We start from the raw sequence: 27,146 nt of genomic DNA on the forward strand, positions 1-27,146 counted from the left end.
TAGGAAAGAGCTTTGCTAAGTCATACACTTTGGGTGAGAGATATAGTTGAGAAAGGACAGAGGGCAGAAAAAGACACCCACCAAAATGAATGAGCAAGCAGTGGAGGGTTGTTAATATTGTACCCCAAAGAACTATTCAGACCCAGACATAGTTTTCAACAACCATGGATGGAATAAAATAAATATGAACATAAAAATAAAGGAGAGAACAACTTCTGTGAGTGTTTATATATTTTTGGCCTAAAACATAATTGGGAATAGGTAGGTATCACAAAATGGATTATAAATTAGATGTCAGCAAACATCAGAACAGAATGAAAAACTACCAGCCCAGTTCACCTGCACATTCTACGGAATTTCTCATGTCTTTTCTACGACTTTGGTAAAATCCCAAAATCTTATAAAATCCTAAGCATTTGTGGCCTCTAGTCTTCCTTCCATTCAGGCTTAGACTACATTATAGATTCCACTGAACAGTGGATCTCTTTCCAATGCTCTTTGTAGACCCAGCAATGAACTCAGTATCTTGATGTGACTATCCACTAAATCACTCTATGAAGTGTCTGCGATTGTACAGAATTTTGGGGATAATGTAGGGTATCTACAGCAAAAATCAACAATCTTGAAGGTCCCTGTTGTGGGGCTTTTGGTCACCTTTAAAAATGTGATTACTAGAAAATGTAAAATTACATGCGTGGCTCACATTGTATTCCTATTTGCATGCACTAAGTCAGAGAAATAGTTTTTAAAAAATAAACATATTTACATTGTAAATCACATTCTATTGATATATATGTTATTTGCTTAGTTACATTTGGTGACCAAATCATGGTTAAGTCAAATTTCTAGTAACCTTAACTTGATTAACTCAGACAACTCAGAATGATGTTCCAGAATAATACTGTGGTGTCTTTCATCTACCCACCCCCAACAAAAACAACAGAAAACCCTAAATATCTTTGAGTACATTTAAAATATATGTATTTTAAAACTTGTCTTATTACTTCCCAGATTCTAGTATTAAGTGGCACTAGAAAACGCTTTACCTTGGACAGATCTAGTAAAGATGGGGTCAGTGAAAAAATTCTAAATGTACAATGTCATCTAATCTCCTAACACTGAGCACACCTATAAGAAATAATGGGAGAAGCAAATTGAAAACTGTAGTGCATGGGTTGAATTCACGGATATGTGGGTTTTATTGAGGCCTGTAATTTTCCAGTGGTTCCATTGATGGCCTATGAATCTACTACACGTGACTATGAAAAGCCTCTGACTGCACTTCAGTGAGCTGAAAGCTGGGCTGGAAGAAATGATAATGCATCCTCACATGTGAACTGCACCTCAATGAAGAGCCAGGACACAGTAAGATGGCGACAGCCTATAAGTCGGAACTGGCAGATAACATATGAGCTTTGCTTGCTTACTATGCACCAGATTGTCAGAAAACATTTCTTATAACCTGTACACACCCACACACACACACACAAAAAAAAAATAGAGTGATTTCACTCAACACAATTATGAATTCCAAATTTGAGGGATCTTGTTAGTCACTGGAAATTGCCTTTCCATTATGCTAATGTGCATGCAATTATTGCCAACCTTGCAGAATGCCACCATGCCAAGGTGCAAATGGACAGCACTCCACACTGAGTGCAAGACAACAAAAGATAGAAAGGCATCGTGGAGTGGGGGAAGTCCTCTGCAGTGGACATCAGAGAACCTCCATCCCAGTTCTAATTTCCTTACTAAGTCACTGTTGAACCCTGGACACTCCATGTAGCTACTAGACTTCAGTTTGTCACCTACAAAATTAGGCTAAGGGGAGATGTCCTCTGAGGTGATTGCAAGCTTGAGTTAAGCAGTTACATAAAAGGAGGCATTGAATGTGGAATATTTTACACAGAGTGTTACTAATAAACAGCTTTAGGGAGCAAGTAGGTGTCACCAAAGAGGAGTCAAAACTTTGTGAGAGAAATCCATATTTCAAGATACATTCTGATAAATAATTCATTGAGCAAGGCTGTCTAAAATTGAAAGTTCTCTGCAAAATATTGAAAGGCTTTTAAAAAATCATTTATTTCCCCTGCTATTTAGAGCCTACAGTTTAGTTTGTAAAATATAAATAAATATAAAACATAGGGCAAAACTAAGAAGCAATGTAAACAATAGCATATTACTGACAATTAGCTGAGTTCCCTTTGCACTTTAATTATAAGTAAGAGACCAGACTAGATGTTACGTTCTGTGAAAGTTTAAGGAAGGAAGGGAAGTCTTAGGCAGGTATTTACAACACTTTTGGATTGAACTTGGAGGGGGAAGGCATGATCTTTAAAATTGTAGTGCCAGAGCCCAGAGTCCATATTAGGACGTCAGGGAAAAGGTCACAAAACATTCAGAAGTCAGGCATGGGAGCTTTTGACCATTGGTGTGAAGGTCTGAAATGTCAAACCAAAAAGGATGACTTGGATCAGCTGCTCTTTGAGGAGATTCTGAAGCTCCAGTACAGTCATGCTTTCAATAAAAGGAAAACCATGACCACGACAACCAAATATGCTAGAGCTGGGTAAGCCCTCAGACTAGAGAGCTCTGTTTCCTCATCTGTAATATGGAAACCTCCCATTTAGGGTTTTGCAAGGATTGTAGATTTAAAAAGCAAAATTGCCTACCATGTGTACAGATGTTCAATAGAAACTAACTTTTATTTTACATTTAAATAGTTTCACATTTTTTTAAAGGCTAAAGTACTCTCTTTCCTACCACAAACACGCCCTTCAATTTTCCTCAGTGAGTTTGAGAGACATATTGGCTGCACTCAGACCAATATTAGTGCAATCACAGGAACTAAGTTGGCATCTGAGCATATGGACTCGCTTTCCCTCCCCTTTGCTCTGAGGCACGAAATCTTTGAGGAGGGTCAGCAAATACAGAAGAGCATCATCTGTAAACTGAACAGTGTCTTGCAAAGGTGTTATAAGAACGTAAACACGTTATATGGCCATTCCATATTTCCAATGAACAGATGCTAAAGAAACATTCATCATTTGGGACAGTAGCTCACAAGCTCTGGTGGGCTCTGTGGCTAAGTTATACCATAGCAGTAGCTCAGAGATGTCAATGCAGGAATGGACTAGGGTGGTGCAAATGGGTCTGGAGAGAAGAAGGCAGATGCTAGAGACCCCAAGGGGAAAATAGTCACCACTAACTATGGAAAGGCCATTTTAATAGGTTGCCAGACAGTGAGAACAGAGTATGTGCAAATAGAGAGGCTGGCTGGGATTACTCCTGAGAGATCATTGTTTGTCTAGAAAAGGGCATTTACCCTATTTCAAATAGTGCCTTGTTTTTATCAGGTAAGCACCCCACAATGCTTGAATTGGATTGGGTTACCCCAATGTGTTGTTAGATTAGAAGACTTATTCATACGTTTACACATTTACTTGCTCAACAAAACCATAATAAGTGGGATTAGACTGCCACACTCCAGGCTGCCATTCTACCCTTCTGTTTTCTTATATTAGACTCTTTATTAATAAAGCTCATTCTTCCCAATCCTTATAGGGGAGGCTGTTCAGCAGTGCCCTTACCTATGAACAGAAATTCTCTCTTTTAGGAAACTGTGATTTTACAAAATGTTTAAGTCTTTAGATATTCATAAAAATATTTTTTTAAAGTGGTGGTTGCTAAGCATTCTTACATGGTGAGACAATGGGTGTGAAAAATGGGTTTCTATTTAAAGATTGTGCTCTGTCGCCGTCTTGCCTTTGGTCAGTTCCTGGAATTTTCCATGCGCATTCATGAACAATACCGCCTGTTCAACCTACCTGACAAGCCTGCTTACAAAGATGAAATGGGGTAACATACATAAAAATGGCTGAAAAGGACAGTATGCTCCATAGAGATAAAGACTTATCTGTGTGCGCTTTGAGTATATTGAATTGTGAGAAAGATAGAATTCTAACTATAGAAATAGTATCTATATAATTGTTAGCAGTCAGCCTAGGTTTTTTCTACAAGGACACAGCGATTGCCTTGCCCTGGGCATTATGAACTTGTAAATAAAGACAAGGAGGCTGATACCTGTCAGAACAGCAGAAGGAGGTGGCACTTCCTGTTCTCAGAACCATGATGATGCACATTTCCCAGCTTCCCAGGAACAAAAGTCTCCCACAGCATGTTAAGATATTCTTAGGTTGACACTCTTGGATCCGGCGAAGGTTTTTCTTCTTCCCAGTCCCGAAATATTAGCAATGGTCTGCCCAGCTGCTGCATGTGGGCAGCTGCCAGGGGAGCACTTTGCTCTTCCATGGAAGCGGTCCCTGCTATTCTTGCCTGTGAGCTGACAGTACTGCTTTTGCTATCATGAGAGAAAGGGGGACCTGCTTCTGTAACCCATGAAGTGGGAAAAACTCAATTGGCTCCCAGACCTGGGAATTCCCCCAGTGGCCTCCTAAGAATAAGGAGTGTGAAGATAGCAATGGAAAGCTGGGTAGAGGGAGGGGCAGAGCACAGGCTGTGGAGTGGCTGACTTGGTTAGAAACTTATCCTGTGTTCTGATGGGTCTTCCCCACACCATCCTGAGTCAATCACTCCTGCCACAGGAGTGAACGTGCTTCCTTGCATGTCTTCAGGCATGTGTGCACATTTATATCCATGTTGCATAGAAACACTCACTTATGACAATATATTACACCATGCACACATGCACAGATAGAGAGATGAGGGAGGGAGCGGGGAGGCAGGGAGGGAGAAAGAGAAGAGACTCTCTCTGAGGGAGAACGTTTTATTGTTCTGTTCCATACTGTTTCTCCACCATTCAGAACAGTCTCTGACACACGATAAGTGTTTATATTAGTCAGCTTTTCCTGAAATAATGCTGGATTTAAAAAAAAATAATGGATTACTTAACACAATGAGCACTTGTTTTAGACTCACTGACGTTTAGGCTGAAGCAAAACTAGAAGTCCCTACGTCTGTACAGGTGCAGCTTACAAAGTGAGTACATGCAAGTCCTACTCTGTCTGGGTACAGAGAATGGTGAGCTAAATCAGCAGTTTTCAAACTTTCTTTGGACAGAATCCCAGTGGGCACAACAGATAAGAGTATCACGGCTTTATCAGTCCTGATGGAAGCTTCTGGGAGCACTGGTCCCTATGTTGCCCTAAGGGTGAGCAGTGCTCTAAGGAACAAGGAAAGCATGAGTTTTGAACCCCAGGTATGGATGTCTACACCACAGGAAGCAGTAGGCCCACATGAGGCAACAGTCCCCTGAGCAGAGAGAAGTATAACTCAGCAGTGATATATGGTCATACATGTCACTACCCATCGTCCTGACACAGGGGAGAAGATATGATAGCAGCCACAGCCTCCTACCTATGGGGACACAGATGAGAACAGGCCTCAGAAACAAGCAGAAATGCTCTTGACTCCAGGTCGAATGATGATGCAGTGACAGTGGGGAAAGGCACAGGTAGTTATTCTGTTCCTCATTTCTTTTCATTTAAAAATTATTCTGATATGTGAATGTGTGTGTGCGCGCGCGAGCGCTTGTTTATGTGTGTGTACATACATGCATGCACAACTCCCAATGACATCTCTAAAGCAGTCCCATCACAGACTGAAAGAAATGAGTCCTCTTAGCTCTTTAATACACTAGAGGCTTAGTCACAATTCAATCTGCTTCTCTCCAAATATTTTCATCCATTTTAATGATGAGGGTGCCGTTACAATGACTCTGTTTAGCTGCTCAGATCTGAGTAAGCTTCAAGATGAATTCCAGAAGAGTGCCCAATATTTCTTAACATGTGCATGCTAGAGATCCTTAAGTCATTGTAATTTTTTCTTGGTTTTTAATATTGACACTGTTGTATGGTGAAGCAGCTATATAAAAGCTACCTTCAGAGAGCAGCAGAGTGGCTCACAGACACACAAGGAGAAAACCTAGATGATCATCGGTGCTCTGCTTTTATCATCTCTGAAAAGAGATGCATTTTAGAGTATCTCTAAAATCCCTTACAGTTTAAATTAGTATGCTAATATATTTACAAAGTTAAAATTCAAAGATTTAGCTTGTGATCACCACAGGGGAATGGTGAAGGCTGAGAAAACTCCCATGATTCAGGATCAGGGGACCAAGAAGGACCAGTATGTGAGGAGAGGATTGCTCTGAATCCTTGCATCCTTATAAAAAGGAATAGATTTTACCACAGCTCACTGCATGGATGCTTGAGCACTCTCAAGGGCCACCATATAATGCTTAACATCTTTTGAACCAAGGACTTCTTTTTAAAATGTATGAATGCTGTGGACCTTGCTACAGAAAAATGCTGTAGACCCAGGATACGAGTCTAAGCAGCTTTAAAAAAAAATAAACTGACTTTGGGAGGTATAGAAAGAAAATATGATGACTACAACTAACAAAAAACAAACAAACATAAACAAACAGAATTTGGAAGTCATGGTAAACATGATTCCCTCAGATTCACAGTTCTACCAGACTTGCCATGTTAGTGACAATCATCAAATGCTTTCTTACCCACCATCTTACAACTTAGACTCCTGGTTGGAGTCTCTCTAGAGAGCCCTAGACTCCTGGAATATATGAAAGCATTGTTCACCAAGTGGGTGTGGTTTTGCCCCCATGGGACACTTGACAATGTCTGGGGACATTTTTTGTCACAACTTTGAGGGTATGTCACTATTATCTAATGGGTAGCAGCCAGGCATGCTGCTAACATCCTACACTACACAGGACAACAGCCCACAACAAAGAATTATTAGCCCAAATGTCAACAGCGACAAGATTGAGAAACATTGTCTTAAAGGAAGAGAACCAGGCCATTAAGTCTGGCCCATTGTAGGGGACATCACTAGAAATGTGTGCATTCATTCAACAGCTCCTTGTTTGCTGTTCTCTCCCAGAAACCTCAATCCTTTGAGCAACCAGTGTGCCCCCCAGTGGAGCCTGAAATATCACTGATTCATCGCCAACTATCCATCTCACAATAGGGAGGAAATTTAAGACCAGCTCTATCAAAAGAAGCATAAATCTGCCCTTTCCATCGGCCTTACAGAAACAGAATTTAATGATCTCAGCGAGGGCCTAATGAGCCAATGTGTGCATCAGAAAACTGCTCTGTGTTTGATGTGTTTGACAGTGTGTTAGGGGAAAATAGGAAATATATATCTATTGGAAGACTAATTGAGCACTGCAGCTGAGCAAGCCATGGAAGTCCTGTCCTCTAGCTGAAGGTTGCTATGCTTCAGTGGAGCCAGAGACAGATTCTGCCATGAGGATGTCACTCTTCTACATTGAAAAATATGACTTAAACTTAAAAGCTGGGAGGAATTGGGAGGCATGATTCTAGTTGCAGGAACTGCTGTCTATAAGAATCACTGAGCTGTGGCTAAGGATTTGACTTCTATGTGAAGTACACCAAACATGGAAGGGTTCCAGGTACTTAGTGTTCTGCTTTGAGAAAGTGGGGCCAAGGAGTGTGGGGGCTCCCACTACAGAGCAGCCTAGGATAGTCCCATGAGACAAGATTGTCATGCAGCATTTGTGCAGTGGTTCGGGGCTGTGAGCACAGTTGCTAAGTGTCTGCTCCAGGTGACAAAAGAGAAACACCTCAGGAGGATGTAAGGAATGTCAGCAGAGAGAGTGGGATGAATGTGATTCTGAAACAGTCTTGGGCAATGTACCCCCAAATCTGGGCTGTGGGAAATTATGGGGACCAGGACTAGTTAGAAGTACAATAAGCATTTATGTGCATTAAGTCAGACTTGGGTGTGAAGATGAATCTGTCTGCTGCTTTGATGTATGGTTAATTAACATTCCTTAGTCTCAGTTATATCACTTGAAATGGTCCCACAGAATTATTTTATGTTTAACTAAAAGCATGCATGTAAACTACTTATGGAGATTAACTAAAAACCTGCCTATAAATCTAGCACACAGTATACCCTTTTCATGGAATATCTCAGAACACCTGATTGAAATCAGCTCAGATTCTAAGCAGGTTGCTTAGTGGCATAAGCAATAGATCAAGTAGTATATGAGAACTTTCTGTCATCATCTCACCTCAGGGTCGCAATGACACCTAAAAATCTCTGTAGGTGCAATAACTCCCCAGATTAAAGCATTCAAGGTCTTCATTAAAACATGAACATCTGCAAAGCAGTTGACCTAGTCAATGTACTTAAAACCTTATTAAAAATTATTCTAATATTTTGATGTGGTGGGGAAAAATTAACTGTTGGATGAACAGAACTGAAATCTAGACTCTGAGTCAAGCTACCTGTATGACCCTGGCCAAATAACTTCATCTGTCTGAGTTACAGTATCCTTAACTGTAGTTGAATACAATTCTAGCTAATGTTACAATTCTTAAAGGCATAGTGAGAATCAGATGAGATAGTGGAGGCATAAGAAGATAGAAAATTTCAAAGTGCTATATATACAATGATAGTATTGCTAGTATTATCATTCAACAAGTTACACATACATGAATGCATGTTACAGAGTGTGCACTAGGAATAAACAAAGACAGAAAAAGTTAAGGCCTTCAAATGCCATCATTAGGGTTGAGAAGATGAGCAACATGAAGCAGCATTATTCAGGATCATCTCCCATAAGTGGTGTCTTGAAAGAAGTAAATAATATGAAATGTTGGAGACTGTCCAGATGCATATGTCATATATTGAAGGCAAACATCAACCCTGACAAGGCATATCCCTTCCCCACTGTTCCCTCCCCATACTGAAATGGTGATCATAAACCTGAGAAAAGAACTCAAATGATTACTTTTTATTTATTGATTTCTTTAGTGTATTTTTCTTTTTTAAAATGTTTGTTTTTTGTTTTGTTTTTGTTTTTGTTTTTTTTTAGGGAGAGAGAGGAGGGAAGAGGGAGAGAGAGAAAGAAACATCAATGAGAGAGAAACATTGATCTGCTATCTCTTGCCCACCCCCTACTTGGGGATTGAGCCCAATAAGCACCCAGGATTTTCAATGAAACTGAATTAAAAACTTGAACAAGCCCATTAGTGTGTGTAGTGTGAGTGAGCAATTTTCTTATGAAAACTCCAAAATATACCAGGCAGTTTCTATTGAGAGAGAGAGAGAGAGAGAGAGCATGCGCCTATATAAACATTAGATGGTCCTTTCTCTCATTTATTAAGAGGGTATTTTGTTTTCAATCTTCAAAGTGCTTCTCTGGAAATTCCCATCACCCTTCATGCTATCTCACCCATTCTTTTTTTTTTTCATTGAAGGTTGGCTGACATGGGCAATTAAACCCACACAGACCTCCTCTTCAGGTTCATTTGGTAATATGCCTCCAGGAGTCTCTGCCTGAATCACCTCCCCCACACTCAGCCCTAAAGTTCATTCACTCTGTACAAAGACTCAAGACACAGGTAGGGGACAGTGGAGAGATCCAGCTGTGGGCATTGCTGCTGACCATCCAAATCTTGAATGTAAAAACAGAGCACAGCAACACAAACACCCAAGTGTTTCCCTCTATTACCTGGAGATGCAGGGGCCTTTCAAAGAAAGAAAAGAGGAAAAGAAACACATGTGTTTGATACACACCTCATGGTCCTAAATTCAAAGATCACAGTGCTGTATGACTTTATTTTTCTCCCAGATTATCTTTTATAACTGATACCATATTGCCATTTTGTCTTGTACCATAACATGTAGAATAAAAGTGAATGGTTGCTACCCAGGAGATATGGATCAGCACAGAAAGCTCTGTGGAACTATTAAGTGTTGTCTTTAATCACGTTAAATGGGAGAGAGTGGCACAGCCCATCACAGAAAACCAGGTTTTTCTTTCCATTTTTTAATATATATGTGAACATACTGCAAACTACCGTAATGCACATTCGCATTTCTGCATGCAACATATTTCACACCCATTTTAATGAACCCCATTGGGCATTCTCATTCTTTTGTTAAGCTGGAATTGAACTAGAATGAGGGCCTCTCTAAACAACATTCAATAAATTGAGTGTCTACAGACAGCACGCTGAACCACTTGCCAGCCCCTGAGCACAGACCCCTGCTCTTTGCATGTGCCTTATTCTAAAACCCCATTCCACATCTTGACCTGATTATCTGCAAAGTATGTTGCATAACTCATTTCAGTGCTCCATTTCTTCTAGAAGATCTCCCTGGCTCATATAGTACATAACAAATGCCCCCTACTATGTGATCATGGCACCATTTCCTTATTCCTTCTTACAGGTGTGTCTCTCCATCTTCCCTCCTCAAACTATTCACCCTACCCAACCCACCTACCCACCCACAAAACAGCTCCCAAGACACAGGTTTCTAGCTTCACTGTTTAGTACAGTGCCTGGCTACTAGTGGGAGCTTCCAAAAACCAAGGAGGAAAAAATAAATGTGTTTCTGCCTCCATGTGAGTGAGTAGGTGATCTCTGAATAAGATAGAAAAATGATATGAGTTCAATTTGGGGGATTTGGGCTTATTTTCTATTGGGTTGTGAGGGGTTAAGAAGAATAAAAATGAGGGCTAAAATAAAAAGGGGGTGGAGAGCCACAGAATCATTTACTCATCTTGTGAAACAATGCCAAGAACACAGGATTTGTGCTTTAGATGATGACTGCTTTCTGGGCTGGACCAAGAATAAAACCCTCTGATCATCTGTCATGTGGTTTCCATTGTAGTGAAATATAACAGATCGGCAAATTTTCACTACAGTCTTATGCTCTGAAACAAAGACACAGCTTTGTTACCTGAAACTTTTGTCAGAATGGCCTTTGCTTTCATGAAATGTTAAGAGAATAAGAGAATTCACTGTTCTTTCCTGTACCAACCCCTCATAAGATTATTGAAGGCAAATATGGCAGCTCATTCCATATTTGCTCATCCAATGAATATTTGCTCACCCATTGTTAGCACTGAACCCTCTGAGTGGAGCAAGGACTATTATATAAGCAATAAAAAGCTTTTCTGAGAAACAAGAGTGATCCAGAAGCACCTAAGAATGGGAAATTGGCTATGGTTTTGTCCTTTTCCCATTGCATCCCAGGATCTTCTCTCAAACAAAAGCAAGATGAAAAAAAGCAAAAGACTCAGACAATCTGGCAAAGGACAGAGTCTAGTTCCCTAACTCTGAGTGTGTTATCCATGCGTGAACAAGGTTCATTACTCAGGTCTGGCATCCATGATGATCATAAGAGCAACAGAACAAGCTTCTTACCTTAAAATGCCTTTCTAATCTGTTCACTGATATATTAATATACTTTCTTTTGAGGAAGTCCAGAGTATTTCCTTTCATAAAATGAAGCTTTCAATGGCAATTAATCCTGTGGGGTAGGGAGGTCCATAAATTAAAATTTATTTTAAAATGATAATTACAGCCCAGCCGGTGTGGCTCAGTGAATTGAGTGTCGACCCATGTATCAAGAGGTCGCCAGTTCAATTCCTGATCAGTGCACATACACAGGTTGGGAACTTGATCTCCAGTAGGGGGTATGCAGGAAGCAGTCAATCAATGTTCCTCTCCCATTGATGTTCCTATGTCTCTCTCCCTTTCCCTTCCTCTCTCTCTAAAAATCAATAAAAAGCATATTCAAAAAAATAATAATAATCTTGTTTAAAATATATGACATTAAAATGGGAATAGGAGGAGTCCAAGAAGGTGGTCTTTGGGTGGAGGGATCTTAAAGAGCACAACAAGCAAAGGCACAGTGAAGCTTGGGAATGAATTCCAGAATTAGCAGTGAATGTACAATTATCTCGCCCTGATTTTTTCAGACCTAAAGTAACTATTCTCTAACAAAGACAATGCCTGCTGAAACAACAGAGGGCTACACATCCATCTCCTCTAAAATTGGCTGCTTCTGCATTATGCTTAGTATTCTCTAGGCATGTGTTTGCAGCTTTTATTTTTCATATTGGTGAACTTCTTTTCATTACTCAAATGTTGTGGGTTGAATTGTATTTCTACAAATATATATTGAAATCCTAGCCCCAGGTACCTGTGAATGGAGCCTTGTTATGAAATAGGGTCTTTGCAGATATAATCAAGCTTAAAAACGGTCATGCTGACTTAGAGTGGACCCTAAAATCCAATGACCAGAGTACATATGTGGAAATGGATATTAAGAGACATTAAGACACAGGCACAAAAGAAAGAGGGTCATGTGAAATAAAGAGGCAGAGGTTAGAGTGATACAGATACAAGCCAAGGAATGACAAGGATTGCTGGGAGTCATAACAAGCCAAGAAGTGGCAAGGACAGTCCTTCCCTAGAACCTTCTAAGGACATATGGTCCTGCTGACACCTTGATTTTGGACAGTTAATTTCCATAACTGAGGGAGAATAAATTTCAGTTTTAAAACCCTTGTTTGTGGTAATTGATAATGGCAATAGAAAACTCATATCTTCAGTATCATCCAATCTATGTATTATGTTCACCGGTGTATTGGAACACACTTCTCATGAGTCTCACATTTCTGCATATCTTGTGATCAGAGGCACTGACAGTTTTGGAGCCAGACTATCTTTTCAAGGATGCCTGAATAGCACTAAGCTTTGAGAGACAGAGTCTACCTCTTGGGCAGAAGGCAGACATGTTCACTGTCCAGGATGACAGACATACTGTCTGTCACCAGGGTCAATGATAAGAAGGTTTGCTTTCCGCCTCTAAGTGATTGGCATTTCTGAAGCACCAGGTCCCTCTCCTGTAATGCATCCCATGCATACACAGGGGCCACATTGTCCTTGTTGCCATGCCCTGTGGCAACTGGGGCTTGGAAAACCAGGCCAAATGGTGGTACTCGCTGAAGTGAGTAATAAACTGCTGTTTGCCTGACTCAGGAATCTTGTGTCTTCTGCCAGCATTTATGAAACGGTAGTAGACTAATTTGTTAGCTTGCAAGTAGGGTAAAATCTCAGCTAGTTCATAGTTCTTGAGACTGTGTGCCTTCCAGTCCAAACACCTGACTATCTTCCCTCCTGTTTCCACCCTCAAGGAGCACATGCCTCCTCCTCACTCATTCATCAACATGCCCCACAGGCAGGATAGGACCAGGTTTTCATAGCTCATGACCATTAAATTCATAGTTGGGCAGTCAACACCAGCACACACAAATCAATCAGACTCTAAACCAGCAGCATCAATAGCCCTGATGCTTGGCCATAAATGCAGCATCTCAGACCCACTCCAGATGTAACCAAAACCTGTATCTTACCAAGATCCCCGCATGATTTATAGGCACATGGCAGTTTGTGACTGAGTTAGATTACAATACGATGAAGCATACCTACTTCCTTGTGCTATGCTCAGAGAGGGAGATCAGCATCACCTGAGGTTGTCGGGAAAAGCCACATGGATTCTGGTGTTTTGGAATCTCTATGGAAAAGTGAGAAATTGGAGATCTAGGTGATGAGGAGGGCACATGAAAAGGTAGGAATACATAAGCAAAGGAACAGAGGACTCTGAACTCTCAACTTTACAAGTAGATCCCCTTAGTTTGATTTAACCCAAACAGAAATAAACCAAAGATTTCCAACTTCCCACAGTCCCCCAGGGCCCTGATAGCTTTGGTAAGAGGTGAGGCCCTCAGACAAGGGGCTCTTCATACAACAGGCAGAAGTATTTAAGTTTCTGAAACTCAGAGAAGCCTAAGTCAGATACAGATGAGGTTGTTAGAAAAACATGAGTCCAAAGGAAACCCAGTGCTAAAATGTTCCCTTTCCCTTTTAAGTTATTCTCTAATCAATTTCATATGGGCTATTGGCCAAAAATGTTACTTTCTTCTCACACTTTAAAGACAAGTACTTCAAAAGTTAGGCTATTCTATCAGACTATTAGGTCCCCCAAAGGTTTTAGGGAAAGAAGTCAAGCAAGAGACAGAAAATCCAAATACTATAGACAAACTGATAGCAACATGGGCGGTGGGTATGGATATCTCATGACTTTGGGACTCTGGCCTCCCTCTATGTTGGAAAGCCTGAACCACTCTTTACCCCAGCCTCCATCCCCACCATCAGGGGGGTTGAAACCTAGTACAGCGATGAAGGCAGAGGCTGCGGGAGCAGCTAAAAGGGCTTAGAGGTCCTAAACATTTCAAGACAGATAGAAACGTTTTCTTATAAGAAAATTAACATTCAAATGGCAATGTCTGCTTAATATCCTTTGGAGAACCCTATTGCTATAAATACTCTGTTTACTCCTAGACATGTGCATAGGTGCATAATTGTGTTAATATGCAGGAGGGCAGCTCATCCTGCTTGTTAAATCTCCCCTACATTTTACAGCTTTACAAATGTCAGGCCGAGAGGCCATAACTCTGCTGTGAGGACCTCATTACCTATAAAGCATTCATATCTGCCACATAAAAGATGCAGGTGAGACACAGATTTAGCAATTAACCCATACATCTTTATCCATCTGACTGGGCTTGCCTCTTTTATTTATTTATTTATTTTTTTTTTGAACAGCAATTATATTTTCCTGGGAACCTTTTATAATATCCTACTTTTTTCCTTTGTGTTTGATTTGGGTAATGAAACTGTCAATCAAAAGATTATTTTCCTCTGGTAAGTGGTCTAGGAGAGGCTACCTGGTGGGTGACCGGGTAGACTCCCAAAGTTCTAAGAAATTCTGCAATGGTTGCAAGAACACAGGGTCTCCAAGTTCCTTAACATGGCCCAGGCAAAAATTGCAAAGGAGGGGAGGCTCCTCCCTCTGGTATTGTACCCACTTCTGTCACATGCCTGCCATTTGCAAGTCCAAACCTTGCCTCACAGGCCCACCCACCCCTCCAGGAAATGCCCTCAGCTCTGAATCTTCCTTTCCTGTCCTCAGTAATCAGAACCTGATATTATCCTGGTCACCTGGAGTAAGATTCTGTCATTGATTAAATGCCACTCAAGCTCCCCTGAACTCTTTTCCATCTAGGTCTTACTTTGGGACTTCTGAGTTCATCTCTGTCTGGTCCAATTTAGTAAGAATTGGGCTAAGTCAGTTCAACCAGAAGCCCCACCCTCCATATCTGATCAGGTTCCTCATCCTCTACCATCCCCAGGTACTAATGTCTCATCACTCTGGTCTGCTTCCAGAAGATTCCTATGAGCTAAATCCTCCCTTCCCCTTGATGCTTCCTCTCAGTCATTTTCATGCACTGATGCCAGTCTGCTCCTTGGCTATGAATTCCTACTTGCCCAGAGTTGAGCCCAATCTGTCCTTCCCACTGCAGAACTCCATTACGATGTTCCCTAAACCTTTTTCAACAGCCACCCCACCCTCATCTCCCTCAATTAAGTCTCTCTTACCGTACATTTATATATGTTATTAATTTTGTTTCACGTTAACAGGGTTAATTCATAATCAATACATTTGGGTTAAAAAGAAGATAAACATTGGTTTAGAATCTGTGCCCAACCATTCTACTGGCCATGTATGAGCAACCTTAATCCTTATCATTACTCCAGAAAGTAGCAAATGTCTTTCTTTTATTTCATATATGAAAACTGGAACTCAAAAGAGCTAAGCACCGAGCCCAAGGTTGTCCAATATTCTGCAGGATCGTAAACCCGAGGCTCATTCCAGGATGCATGCTCAAAGTATGGCTCAGCATCTCTCCTTAGTTTACACAGTGAATGGGAGTCTTTGGTGTGGCAGCCTAATAACTATTTCATGATTACTTTCTCCTCAGGAGTAAGGCATTAACCTTAAAAAATGAAATTAATGACCCCGATACATAAAATATTTTTCTCACCATGAATAGGACTTGCTGTCTCCCAACAATATACACACAGAATAACAATCAAATTCCCATTTGCTTTCTATGATGGGGTGATAGCGAATGAGGGCTGCTTTCTGGTGCCCTATAAATATGTAACTCCTGACTTGATTTACATTTCTATGAGACATCAGCAAAGCACATATTCCTATTCTCCGCCTGAATGTGAATGGTTAATTCCCAAGGGGATACTTACAAGAATCTTACAAACAACCCCCAGAATGTAAGTGCCATTTTTATGACAACTCTCAAGTCCCCAAGATAAAAATCTATAATGTCTTACATCTATTAAGGCAATTTATTACCAGCCTGCCTTACTTACCCACGTTCTTCAGATTTTTGAAGGACGACTTGCAGTCACTTTGCCAAAAATGTTTTATCTGAAGGAAAAACTCTGTTTGACGTCAGGAAAGTCAGTCATCTGAACTTGAACTGTACTGAAGTTAACCCTCCTGAATTTCACAAATTCTTTTTAAAAATTACTGAACATTTATTCCAAGACAGATAGATACTAGACAAAGCAATAGTGACAGATGTCCTATATGCTGAAAAAATAAAAATGCCTTTGGGTTTGTATAGTGTGTTCAAAGAGGTATTAATAATAGCAACCATTGATTGAGCCCTCAGCATTTTTGTAAAGGTTATTTCACTTAACTGTCACAACCACCTTGATTATTTACTTTCATTAGCTGAATCTGAAAATTGATGGAGCTGGCCAGATGGCTCATCAAAGGGCCAATCTAGGTTTTGAATCAAGTCCATTTCATTCCCAATCCCATGCTCTTCCCCAGCCTAACGCAATCCTCTCATTTACAAGACTCTACTCTATTTACTTCTCAGAACAAACTAGTATGAGCCATGTGGAGGCGAATCATTGTCTCCATCTGACATATAAGAGAGCTGAGCACAATAATTGTCCTATATTGTGTGGCCAAGAGACATTGTTTGTTAATAAGAGAATAGAGACAAGCCCATGGGGCTCATGTCTCCAAGTCTGAGCTCTTTTCTCTAGAACTGAGATAGGCCAGTATGGCAGGCCCAGTGGAATGGGGAAACTGAGACAGATAGTGAACAAACCACAGAGCAATTTATAGCAGATGCAGAAGGTCAGCTCCCTAGAAATAACTAGGCCTCAGTTGTTTTTCAGCTCCAGACCCAGAAAAGCAGCAAAACCAGGTGAGTGACAGCAGGACCAGCAGCAATGACTAATGACTGTGCTGACACTGACAATCAGTGGAGACCATGGACCCTGAAGGAACACACCTGGAAAACTGATAAATATTCTGCTAAAACCCTCCCCTGAGAACTCCCCTAAGATTCCCCCCAGCAAAAAAGAGATAAAAGCCTCAAGACAAAGGACCTAGCATAGACTCCTCTCTGGGGAGCAGTCCCAGCCATTCCCTTTCCACTCTTCTTCCCCCACTTTTCCCCCACAGACATGAATCTTGTAAACTCTAATGGACCCCATGAAATTTGCAACCTGGGAAGCAATGGGAAGTGGCAGCTCATCATAGGTAAGTTCCCTGAACCTGTTCCCAAGCCCCCCTTTTTGCTGACTTCCCAGAGAGCTATGGCAGTCAAGTCTAGGCTTTCCTATTGCTTCTTCTACTAGTTTGCTAAGCCCTTTTTTATGTTACTGTCCCAAGCTTTAATAAACATTCTCTCATAGTCACCTGGGCTCCTGTTGTGACATTTTCCCTGCACGAAGTCAAGGATCCAAACACTACTGGTCCTAGGCAGACCCACTCAGGGCCAGGTCCCCTTTCTGGTAATATGCCAGTAACCTGAAATGTCACTCAGATTAAACTGTGTTCCTTGAGCTCACTCTGCAACCTGCCTCCAGTAACACTCAAGCCAGGGACATTATGAGTATACAATTCAATGCTTTGAACACTTACAGCTTTGAGTCATGAGTATAAAGGGGTGATCAGACAAAAACATGTCTACTAGCCCACCTAGCAGGCCATAAAAGCGTGCTGGTAAACTGGCTCTCCAGAAAAGAAGACCTGATGTGGAAGGCTTGCCAATTCTAATTGTCTAAATCAGGGGTCTTCAAACTACGGCCCGCGGGCCACATGTGGCCCGCAGAGGAGTCTGATCCAGCTGGCCAGGTTTTTTGGGCAGTGAGCGCAGCCGAGGTGTTACAGTAGGAATTAGTAGTTCATATAGTCCGGCCCTCCAGCTCTCTGAGGGACCGTGATCTGGCCCCCACTTTAAAAAGTTTGAGGACCCCTGGTCTAAATACAACAACATAGCCAACTGCAAACCACCAACATCACCAGAAAAGAGGTATGCACAATCAGCTTTGCAAGCCAGCAGATGCCAGAGCCACCACACTCTGCCAAGGCCATCAGAGGTCAATAATTCTGAATCCTTCCCTTGAAACAAATACCTCATAAGTCAGCCATGGACATTATCTCCATGGATGCAAATGACCTGGAAAGGATGCAGCAAAGTGAGGAACTTATTTCCAAGTTACTATCATATTAGACGTGAGGCCGGTGTTCTCCTTGGTGTTGGTTTCTGACAAATGGGGAAAGGGACACTGAGAAGGCAGCCCAAATAATGATGGAAAGAGACACAGGACAGATGTGTTTTATTTGTTTGTAAATGAAAATTGGGCAAGCATAGAGGCAAAGACGGGCAGGCTTGACAATGGAAGAAGAGATTCATAATGTAGAGAGGAAAGCATAATTCCAAATCAGCCAGAACCAGATCTGGGCCTGAGATGCAGATCGAGCCTGAGCACACAGCTTTGCCTGAGTTGCTGGTCAGGTTAGCAGGGCACAACAGGGAATAGAGCCAGGAATCCTGGGAATCAGTTCAGTTACCCTGCAAGTCAGCCATGTAGTCAGGATGGTTCTATTCGCAGGCTGGCCAGGCCTCCTAACAGGCATAGAAAAACCCAATGGCAAGTATATGACAAGTTTGTCATCCCAGAAAGTCCAGAACATTCCCACAGAGCAGCTAGTGACATTTTTTCTCACCATGCAATTCCTTCCTCATATCCTATCCCTTGTATGGTGTGGTGCTCTTCCTCCCCACGCCATCTCCACACCACAGTCAGCCCATGGTGCATGATGTGTGTGCAAGCTGGCTGGACTGTCCTCAGAGCTCTACCACACTCAGTCATCTGGGTCCAAGGCCAAGATCTAGGAGACCACACTGCCTTTTCAACAGCCTCTTTCCTAGTTTGGTTGGAACTCTGACTGAGAAAGGGAGGCACGGTTTAAAGGGAGAGGATGGAAAAAAGGAAAAGCAGGAGGAGAGATACAGTGTGGTCTACTTTTCTCCCTACATGCCTGATACGCAGGCTCCCCTACCTCTCCATAAGCACCAGATGTTATTCATTTGTCAGCCCTCCTTCCCTGAGAACCTGGGCCTTTGAAGATTCTTTTCTTCCAAAAGTCAACATCTCCAAAGAAGCAGGGCCTGCTACCCTTACCTCCAGAGCAGATGGTCGCTAATTGCCACAAGTAAACAAACATAGGCTGCGACAGGTACATCTTTGTAGCTCTGAATATCATTAATTTTCAAGAACACCAGGGGCACCCATTCCCAATTAGTGGAGGGTGTGAGGCTCAGAGCAGAACTGAAGTTGCTGTGCCAGGCTGGCGCTGCAGGGGGCCTCCACAGAACCTGCCAGCCCAGGCTCCATAGAAGGAATTGGGGAAGCCACTTAACCTTGTTGCCTTTGTTTCCTCATCTGTGAAACAGTGAGTAATAAAATCCCTCTGCCTCCTCATGGGGTTTATGTGAGTGAACTAATTACTGATTGTATAAAGCCTAATATAATGCAACATGTAATTGAAAAGTTTAATCATCGAGGTAATAGTCCTGTAACAGTAGGCTGCAGAGTGGTGAGAAATAACACTTTAAAAATGCAGATATTACCATTTTGATGTTTTCTCTCTGATCTGTGTTTTCAAATTAGCAGCATATATACTTTCAGTTTGATTCCCACTTTTTATAATATTATTCAATTCTATAAAGCTGCTTCCTCTATTGTTTTGACAGTGACATTTTAACCAAGCCAAGAATGCTATAGAATCCAGTAATAACTGAGAATTCTAATTAAAAGTTTTTATGCCCATGATGAGTCCTAACAAACTATGTGGTCAAGGATTTTCCCAACCCTTATAGAGCTGAAGAACTCACTGCTTTCATTTTCATTTTCCACATTAGATAAAATTTGGAAAATTTCCCAAAGATTGTATCTTAGTCCTTTGGCCTCCTTGCTCCTCCAATAAGTTTTTATTTTCTCCTGCATTTCAGCCTGTGAACAAGCTGTTCCACCTCCTGGAATGCCTCTACCGTCCTTCACAGCAATGCTTCTTTCTGGAAAATTCCTACAATTTTTTTGAAAGTTACCTTCAACCTCATTCTGTAACTCTTTACAAGAAATACTAAGATATTTTCAACTCTTTATTTCCTCTCAGACGGCATAATGTAAGTGCTCAATAAATAGTTTTGTTGTGGTTAATAAAGTACAAATTCCTATAAGTGCATTATTGAATTAATTATAGCTTTGTGACATTACATATGTTCTTATTTAGTAACTATGTTTTTTATGTGTGAGTCTGCCAAAAAAAATGAATTTAAGAAGAGTTCTCAGATTTGCAACAATTCAGAACTGTGTTATTCTCAAATCCATATACCTTATTTAAAAAAAAAAAAAAGTATTTCTTGAGCAACCCAAATGCCAACAACAGACAAATAGATAAAGAATCTGTGGCATGCATATACAATGGAATATTACTTGGCCATAAAAAAAGAATAAAATCTTATCATGGATGGATCTGGAGTGTCTAATGTTAAATAAAATAAGTCAGTCAGAGAAAGACAAATATCATATGATTCACTTGAGTGTGTGGAATCTAAAGAACAAACAAAATTAAAATAGACTCATAGCTACATAGAACAAACTGATCATTGCCAGAAGAGAGGAGGTTTATGGGACTAGGTGAAAAGGTAAAGATACTAAGAAGCACAAATTGGTAGTTACAAAAACAACCACAGAGATATAACGTACAACATCAGGAATATAGTCAATAATCCTATATAATAAAAGCCTAATATGCTAAGTATCTGGTCGTCTGGTCAGCTGTTCAACCAACCAAAGTGTAATATGCTAATGATATGCTAAGGTCGCTATCATGTGCACTGACCACCAGGGGGCAGACACTCAAACTGGGAGGTTAGCTTGTTGTTGGGGTCCAGCCTATAGGGAATGAGTGAGATGGGCCAGACACGGCCTGGAGCCCTCCTGCAGTCTCTCTCCAGCTGGCCAACTTCCCATATCCCTCCCTAGCCCTGATTGTACACCATTGGGGTGCCTCAGCCTAGCCTGTGCCCTCTTTCAATCTGGAACCACTTGGGGAATGTTGGAGAGCCTGGTTTTAGCCCAATCCCACAGGCCAGGCCAAATGACCACACTGGTGTATGAATTCGTGCACAGGGCCTCTAGTATTATAATAACTATGTATGGCGCCAGGTGAATACTGCAAATAGCTGGTGGGAACACTTTCTAACCTATATTACTGTCTAACCAAATACACCTAAAACTAATACAAAATAACATTGAATGCAAACTGTAATTGAACAATGTTTTGGTTTTTTTGTTTTTAAAGGAAAGTGTTCCATAATTTGATGAGTGCCCACCTTTTTAACCTCAAAACCAACCACTGTCCTTAAAAGAACACCTCTGGAATCAAAGCAGACTTCATGCAGCTTCCTCAATCAGGTGCCATGCACCTCTCATGCTCTATAATGGCCTTCCCCCCCTGCTTCATAAAGTCCTACTCATCCTTTACTTCAGTTAGCATCTCCTCTGTGTGTTGCTGTTGACACTTGGTGCCCTACCTTACAGATGGGTGCTTTTATTCTTTACTAAAGGCTCGGTGAACAAAAATTTATGCACTCGGAGCAGGGGGGTCTCTCAGCCCAGCCTGCGCCCTCTTGCAGTCTGGGACCCCTAAAGGGATGTCCACCTGCAGGCTTAGGCCCGCTCCCCAGGGGAATCAGGCCTAAGCTGTCAGTCAGACATCCCTCTTGCAGCTTGAGAGCCCTCGGGGGATGTCCAACTACTGGCTTAGGCCTGCTCCCCTTAGGTGAGGAGCACTGTCTTAGAGGAAGGAGAGGCTCCCACCACACCACTGTGCTGGCTAGCCATAAGCCAGCTTCTGGCTCAGTGGCAATTCCCCTGTAGAAGCACACTGATCACCAGGAGGCAGGTCCTGCATTGAGTTATGCCCCCTGGTGGTCAGTGTGTGTTATAGTGACCAGTTGTTCCTGGTCATTCTGCCTTTAGGGTCAATTTGCATATTACCCATTTATTATATAGGATTATATAGGATATTTCCCCTGGGTCTTTACTAACCACTCCCTCATCCATCTCACTACCATAAGTGCATACTTAGCTACTTCCTCTCCTTCAAGCTGAGAGCTCTTTGAAGGTAGTGACAGTGTTTGATTCTGCCTTCATACAGCAGATATTATTCCAAGTCCTAATACATAGTTAAGGCTCCATTAAGAGCTGTTGGAAGAATGAATGAATAGGTGACAGGTCTGCCTTTCATGCAGGCAGGTTGCAAGGAGATAAAAACTGTAGAGTCCTAATATTCTATCCTTTAACTACAAAGAAATAAGTTTTCTATTTCTCCTCACTTATTATCAAATATACTTGAATAAGCATGGAACACATTTTCTCTAAATTTACTTTCCATAAGTTTCCTAGGATAAAACGTGTTGGTGTGCCACTTTTCTTTCTTCCATTATGCCCAGACAACCCACTATGCAGCTTGTTTCTCTCTCCCAATGCCCAAGTTTTAAAATAATATCCCAGATTATTTAGAAAATAGTTATTTCTAGCCTGCACAATGCCAGCCATTAAAAGGAAATTTCCCAATCAACATGAAAATCATCTATCTCATTTTTGGCTTGGAGAATTCAGAGGAGAGTAATGGTGACCTTGAGAATTCAACAGTAAGCCCAGCACCTGATAAAGTTTAAGAGTCCTGGAGATTGAGAAGAGATTTATGGCTTAGATAAAAGTTTAAACATCTATATTTTAGTATACTTCTCTAATCTGTGCAAGTTTAAAAGAAAATTATTTTTGCACCAAAACCAATGGACTAACAAATTTTCCCATTTCTTTTACTAAAGCATTGCATTGTGGAACTCAGAAGAGAATGCTAATTAATACTAAGTATAAGCATTAGAGATATAATCTATTCTAGAATTTTTATGTAGAAAATGGGAAACTAGAAACATTCTTTTACAGTTATGGAGAAAAATGTGATATCTTCATTTTCAAGGAAGGTCCTTGCTCAGGCTAAATATAATTATACTATATTTATAATTATAAATCCTTCACATCATTACCATTATCATCAACAAAATTTACAGAACTCCCTTTATTAATAGTTCACTGGAGGGTATCCCCTTTGCAAGAGACTGATAGAAAAGGATAAGTAATCATGGCTTTGCTGAAGGATGGAGCTGAGCCGAAACCGGTTTGGCTCAGTGGTAGAGCATCGGTCTGCGGACTGAAAGGTCCCGGGTTCGATTCCGGTCAAGGGCATGTACATTGGTTGCGGGCACATCCCCCGTGGGGGGTGTGCAGGAGGCAGCTGGTCGATGTTTCTCTCTCATCGATGTTTCTGGCTCTCTATCTCTCTCCCTTCCTCTCTGTAAAAAATCAATAAAATATATATATAAAAAAAAAAAAAAAAGGATGGAGCGGAGCAGCACCCATTGAATAAATATCTGAGATGGTATCAACATCATCCAGACTCTAAGTCAGTCCTCATCAGAGAAAAAAGGAGTCAAGAGCATTTGATGTCATGCAAAATGAAAATCCTATCTTTGTCAGTGGAGAAAGCTTAGCGGCAACAGATAAACATCTCAGAAGATGATTTAATAGGGTCCAGTCACAAACTTCTTCTTTTGCCTTTAGCTTTCTCCATGCCTATGTTTAATAGGCTGTGAAGCCCTTCTTTCTAAACACTAACTTCTCCCCCATAGTAATGGTACCTACACTGAGTCCACTGAAACATGCCTTAATGTGGCCCTGGTAGGTATTGTGTGATTTTGGTGACTGGTCCTTCTAGGAAAGCCCATAATCACATCACAATACTTTACCCCAGGAGCTTTCTATCTAACTTGTTTCTGGATCAAGGGAATTTTCTCAAGCTGGACAGCATGACTTTGTAGATGAAAATAGAATCACTGCTGTAGTTATTCTGCTTGGTTTCCAGAATTTAAGAAGAAAGTGACTTTTGAAGAAGGCTTAAGAGCAAAACTGAAGTTCAGCCCAGTCCTTCCAGGGAGACCTGCTTTGCTTTTTCCACACTCTCTTCCTGCTGGGCTATTTCTTCCTCCCGCCTCCCCCATACTCCTCAACAATGCTCCCAGCCAAGACTTTCAGACCATTCATCTGTGACTTCAGGTGAATTTCAGTCATAGTTACACTTTAAAAGTGCTTAAGCTCTGTTTCTGTTTGAAACATCATTGTGACATGCTTAGACAGGTTCTAAAAAAATTTCCAGTAGCAGTAAGTGAATAGGAACAAATCTTTTCGGAGCAGAAAACTCTTTCCTTTCGCAAGCAAAATTGGGTTTCTGGCTTTTCCACCTAGGCATAAATGAGTACTGCTTAGATAACGTGGCAATTTTTTATCATTACTTGTCACTTCGGGTCATTTACTCATATTGCTCCCTACTCTCACCTCATGTAAGGAATCCATCACACCTGTTGCAGAGAGGATAACCTATGCCCTTCACTCCCCCTGGGCGGTATGGTTGAAAATTATTCATTAAAATGAAATACGAGTTTACTGAAATGCTTCAGATGCTTTCTATTCAAGATATTACTTTTTTTCTATGCACAGGGAATATAAACAGATCTCCAGCTTTTATCTTGGCACATTCAATTCTTGGTTAATCACAACTGAATAGTTTGATATGTAGTTTAGAATATACTTCTGACATTTCACAAAATATGATAAGAGAAACCTGATTCAACCTTAGCAAGTATCTCAAGGCTCATTTTAAAAAAAAACTAGTGGTTTCTATAATAAAACTTTAAACCACAACTGAAGTATATAAAGTTATGAGATATATTTAATTATGTGGTTCTTGAAACAGGCTACTATTGGGTCGGCAGCTAAGTAATTGCGGGTTTCACACATATATGGCTTCAGTTGAATTTTTAGGTTTGCAGACGTAGTACAAATGTAAAACACATTTTGTTATTTGATAGTTGGCTATTCAGCTGTTAATCAGTAAAAAAAGTTTTTTGATCTGTTTTGTAGTTTTCGTTTGGCGTTCGTTGAAAAATGGAAAATCAAAAGGAACATTTTCGTCATATTTTGCTTTTTTATTTCTGCAAAGGGAAAAACGCATCGCAAGCTCATAAAAAGTTATGTGCTGTTTATGGTGACGAAGCCTTAAAAGAACGGCAGTGTCAAAATTGGTTTGCCAAATTTCGTTCTGGTGATTTTTCACTCAAAGATGAAAAACGCTCTGGTCGTCCAGTTGAAGTTGATGACGCCCTAATCAAAGCAATAATCAATTCGGACTGTCACAGTACAACACGTGAGATTGCAGAGAAGCTTCATGTATCACATACATGCATTGAAAATCACTTAAAACAACTTGGCTATGTTCAAAAACTCGATACATGGGTTCCTCACGAACTGAAAGAATCACAGTTAACGCAACGCATTAGCAGCTGCGATTTGCTAAAGAAACGTAATGAAAATGATCCATTTTTAAAACGACTGATAACTGGCGATGAAAAATGGGTTGTTTACAACAATATCAAGCGGAAAAGATCGTGGAGCAGGCCAGGTGAACCAACTCAAACAACATCAAAAGCTGATATTCATCAAAAGAAGGTTTTGTTATCAGTTTGGTGGGATTACAAAGGAATTGTCGACTTTGAACTCTTACCACCCAACCGAACGATCAATTCTGATGTCTACATTGAACAACTAACAAAATTAAACAATGCAGTTGAAGAAAAGCGGCCCGAATTGACAAATCGAAAAGGTGTCGTATTCCATCATGACAATGCAAGGCCACACACATCTTTGGTCACTCGGCAAAAATTAATGGAGCTTGGTTGGGATGTTTTGCCACATCCACCATATAGTCCTGACCTTGCACCATCTGATTACTTTTTGTTTCGATCTTTACAAAACTCCTTGAATGGTAAAAATTTCAATAATGATGATGATGTCAAATCGTACCTGATTCAGTTTTTTGCTAATAAAAACCAGAAGTTTTTTGAACGTGGGATTATGATGCTGCCTGAAAGATGGCAAAAGGTCATTGACCAAAATGGGCAATACATTACAGAATAAAGTTATTTAGTTCCATGAAAAAATTGTCTTTGATTTTCTTTAAAAAATCCGCAATTACTTAGTTGCCGACCCAATAGTATTGGCCCCTATAGTAGCATTCATAAATATTTTAGATATTGGAAGTTTCAGTGGAATAAGTGTGTGGTTACCTTAGTTGAGCACTTATAGAATAAGAATGTTTATTTGGATTATGAATTCAGTAACTTAAAATTATAGAGTGTTAGCACAGGAATGAAAGGGGACCATGGAGATATTACTGTTATATTAGAATCTGTAGGAAACACTTTCAATGGATTCAAAGGGATCCCCAATCAGTCCTTCAGGCACCCAAAATGAGGGAACAAAGATTCTCATATTTGTTCTTTAGCACAACATTTAATTTCCCTGGCGTAACATTTACTACTAGTCATTGGCACCAAAACTTCAATTTTGCAATCCCTTATGTATAAACACATTATCATGCCTTATACACAATGTTAATATGAGCAGCAGACTCCAGAAATAATGTTTATATCATTGTGTCCTTTCTCTCACTATCATTCTTCCATCAACAAACATTTATTGAGTGTCTACTACGGGCAAGTCATTATTCAGGATGCTGCATTGTAGCCAAGGCCTCTGCTTGCAAAACTAACATTTTATCAAGTGAAGGAGATCATAAGCAAGCACATAAATGAGTAAATGAGTGTTGAGTAAAATACTTTGGGACAGTAAAAAGTTTTACACTGAAAATAAGGAAATGTAATGTGATAAAAAGTTTCCAGCGCATTTATAGAAAGATAGCTTTTTGAGAGCGTGAAAGGCAACAAAGAGCCAACTTCACAACAGCATGAGAGAAGAACATGACAGGTGAGGGGTCAACTGGTGCAATGACCCTAAAACAATGTGTGCAGAACAGAACGGAAGAGACTGGCATTTGTGAATCAGTCAATTCTCTTCTTCCTAGGGTTTCTCTTGCCTCTGCCAGTCCATCTGTTCAGACCCACTTGCATATGC

General features: G+C 40.7%; 1 protein-coding gene across 1 annotated transcript in view; it reads left to right on the forward strand.

Moving 5' to 3' along the window:
• SYT4 (synaptotagmin 4) overlaps window positions 1–26,165 on the forward strand; it is a 705,442-nt gene extending 679,277 nt beyond the window's left edge. The window contains exon 7 of the mRNA XM_084888394.1: window positions 25,098–26,165. Within this exon, the coding sequence (XP_084744520.1) occupies window positions 25,122–26,150 (1,029 nt within the window). The 5' untranslated portion in view covers window positions 25,098–25,121 and the 3' untranslated portion in view covers window positions 26,151–26,165. The remainder of the gene's footprint in view (window positions 1–25,097) is intronic.
• Window positions 26,166–27,146: the final 981 nt, after the last annotated feature.

This window comes from Pipistrellus hanaki (genome assembly GCF_964339955.1).
Source record: "Pipistrellus hanaki genome assembly, chromosome: 6".
Taxonomy (NCBI): domain Eukaryota; kingdom Metazoa; phylum Chordata; class Mammalia; order Chiroptera; family Vespertilionidae; genus Pipistrellus; species Pipistrellus hanaki.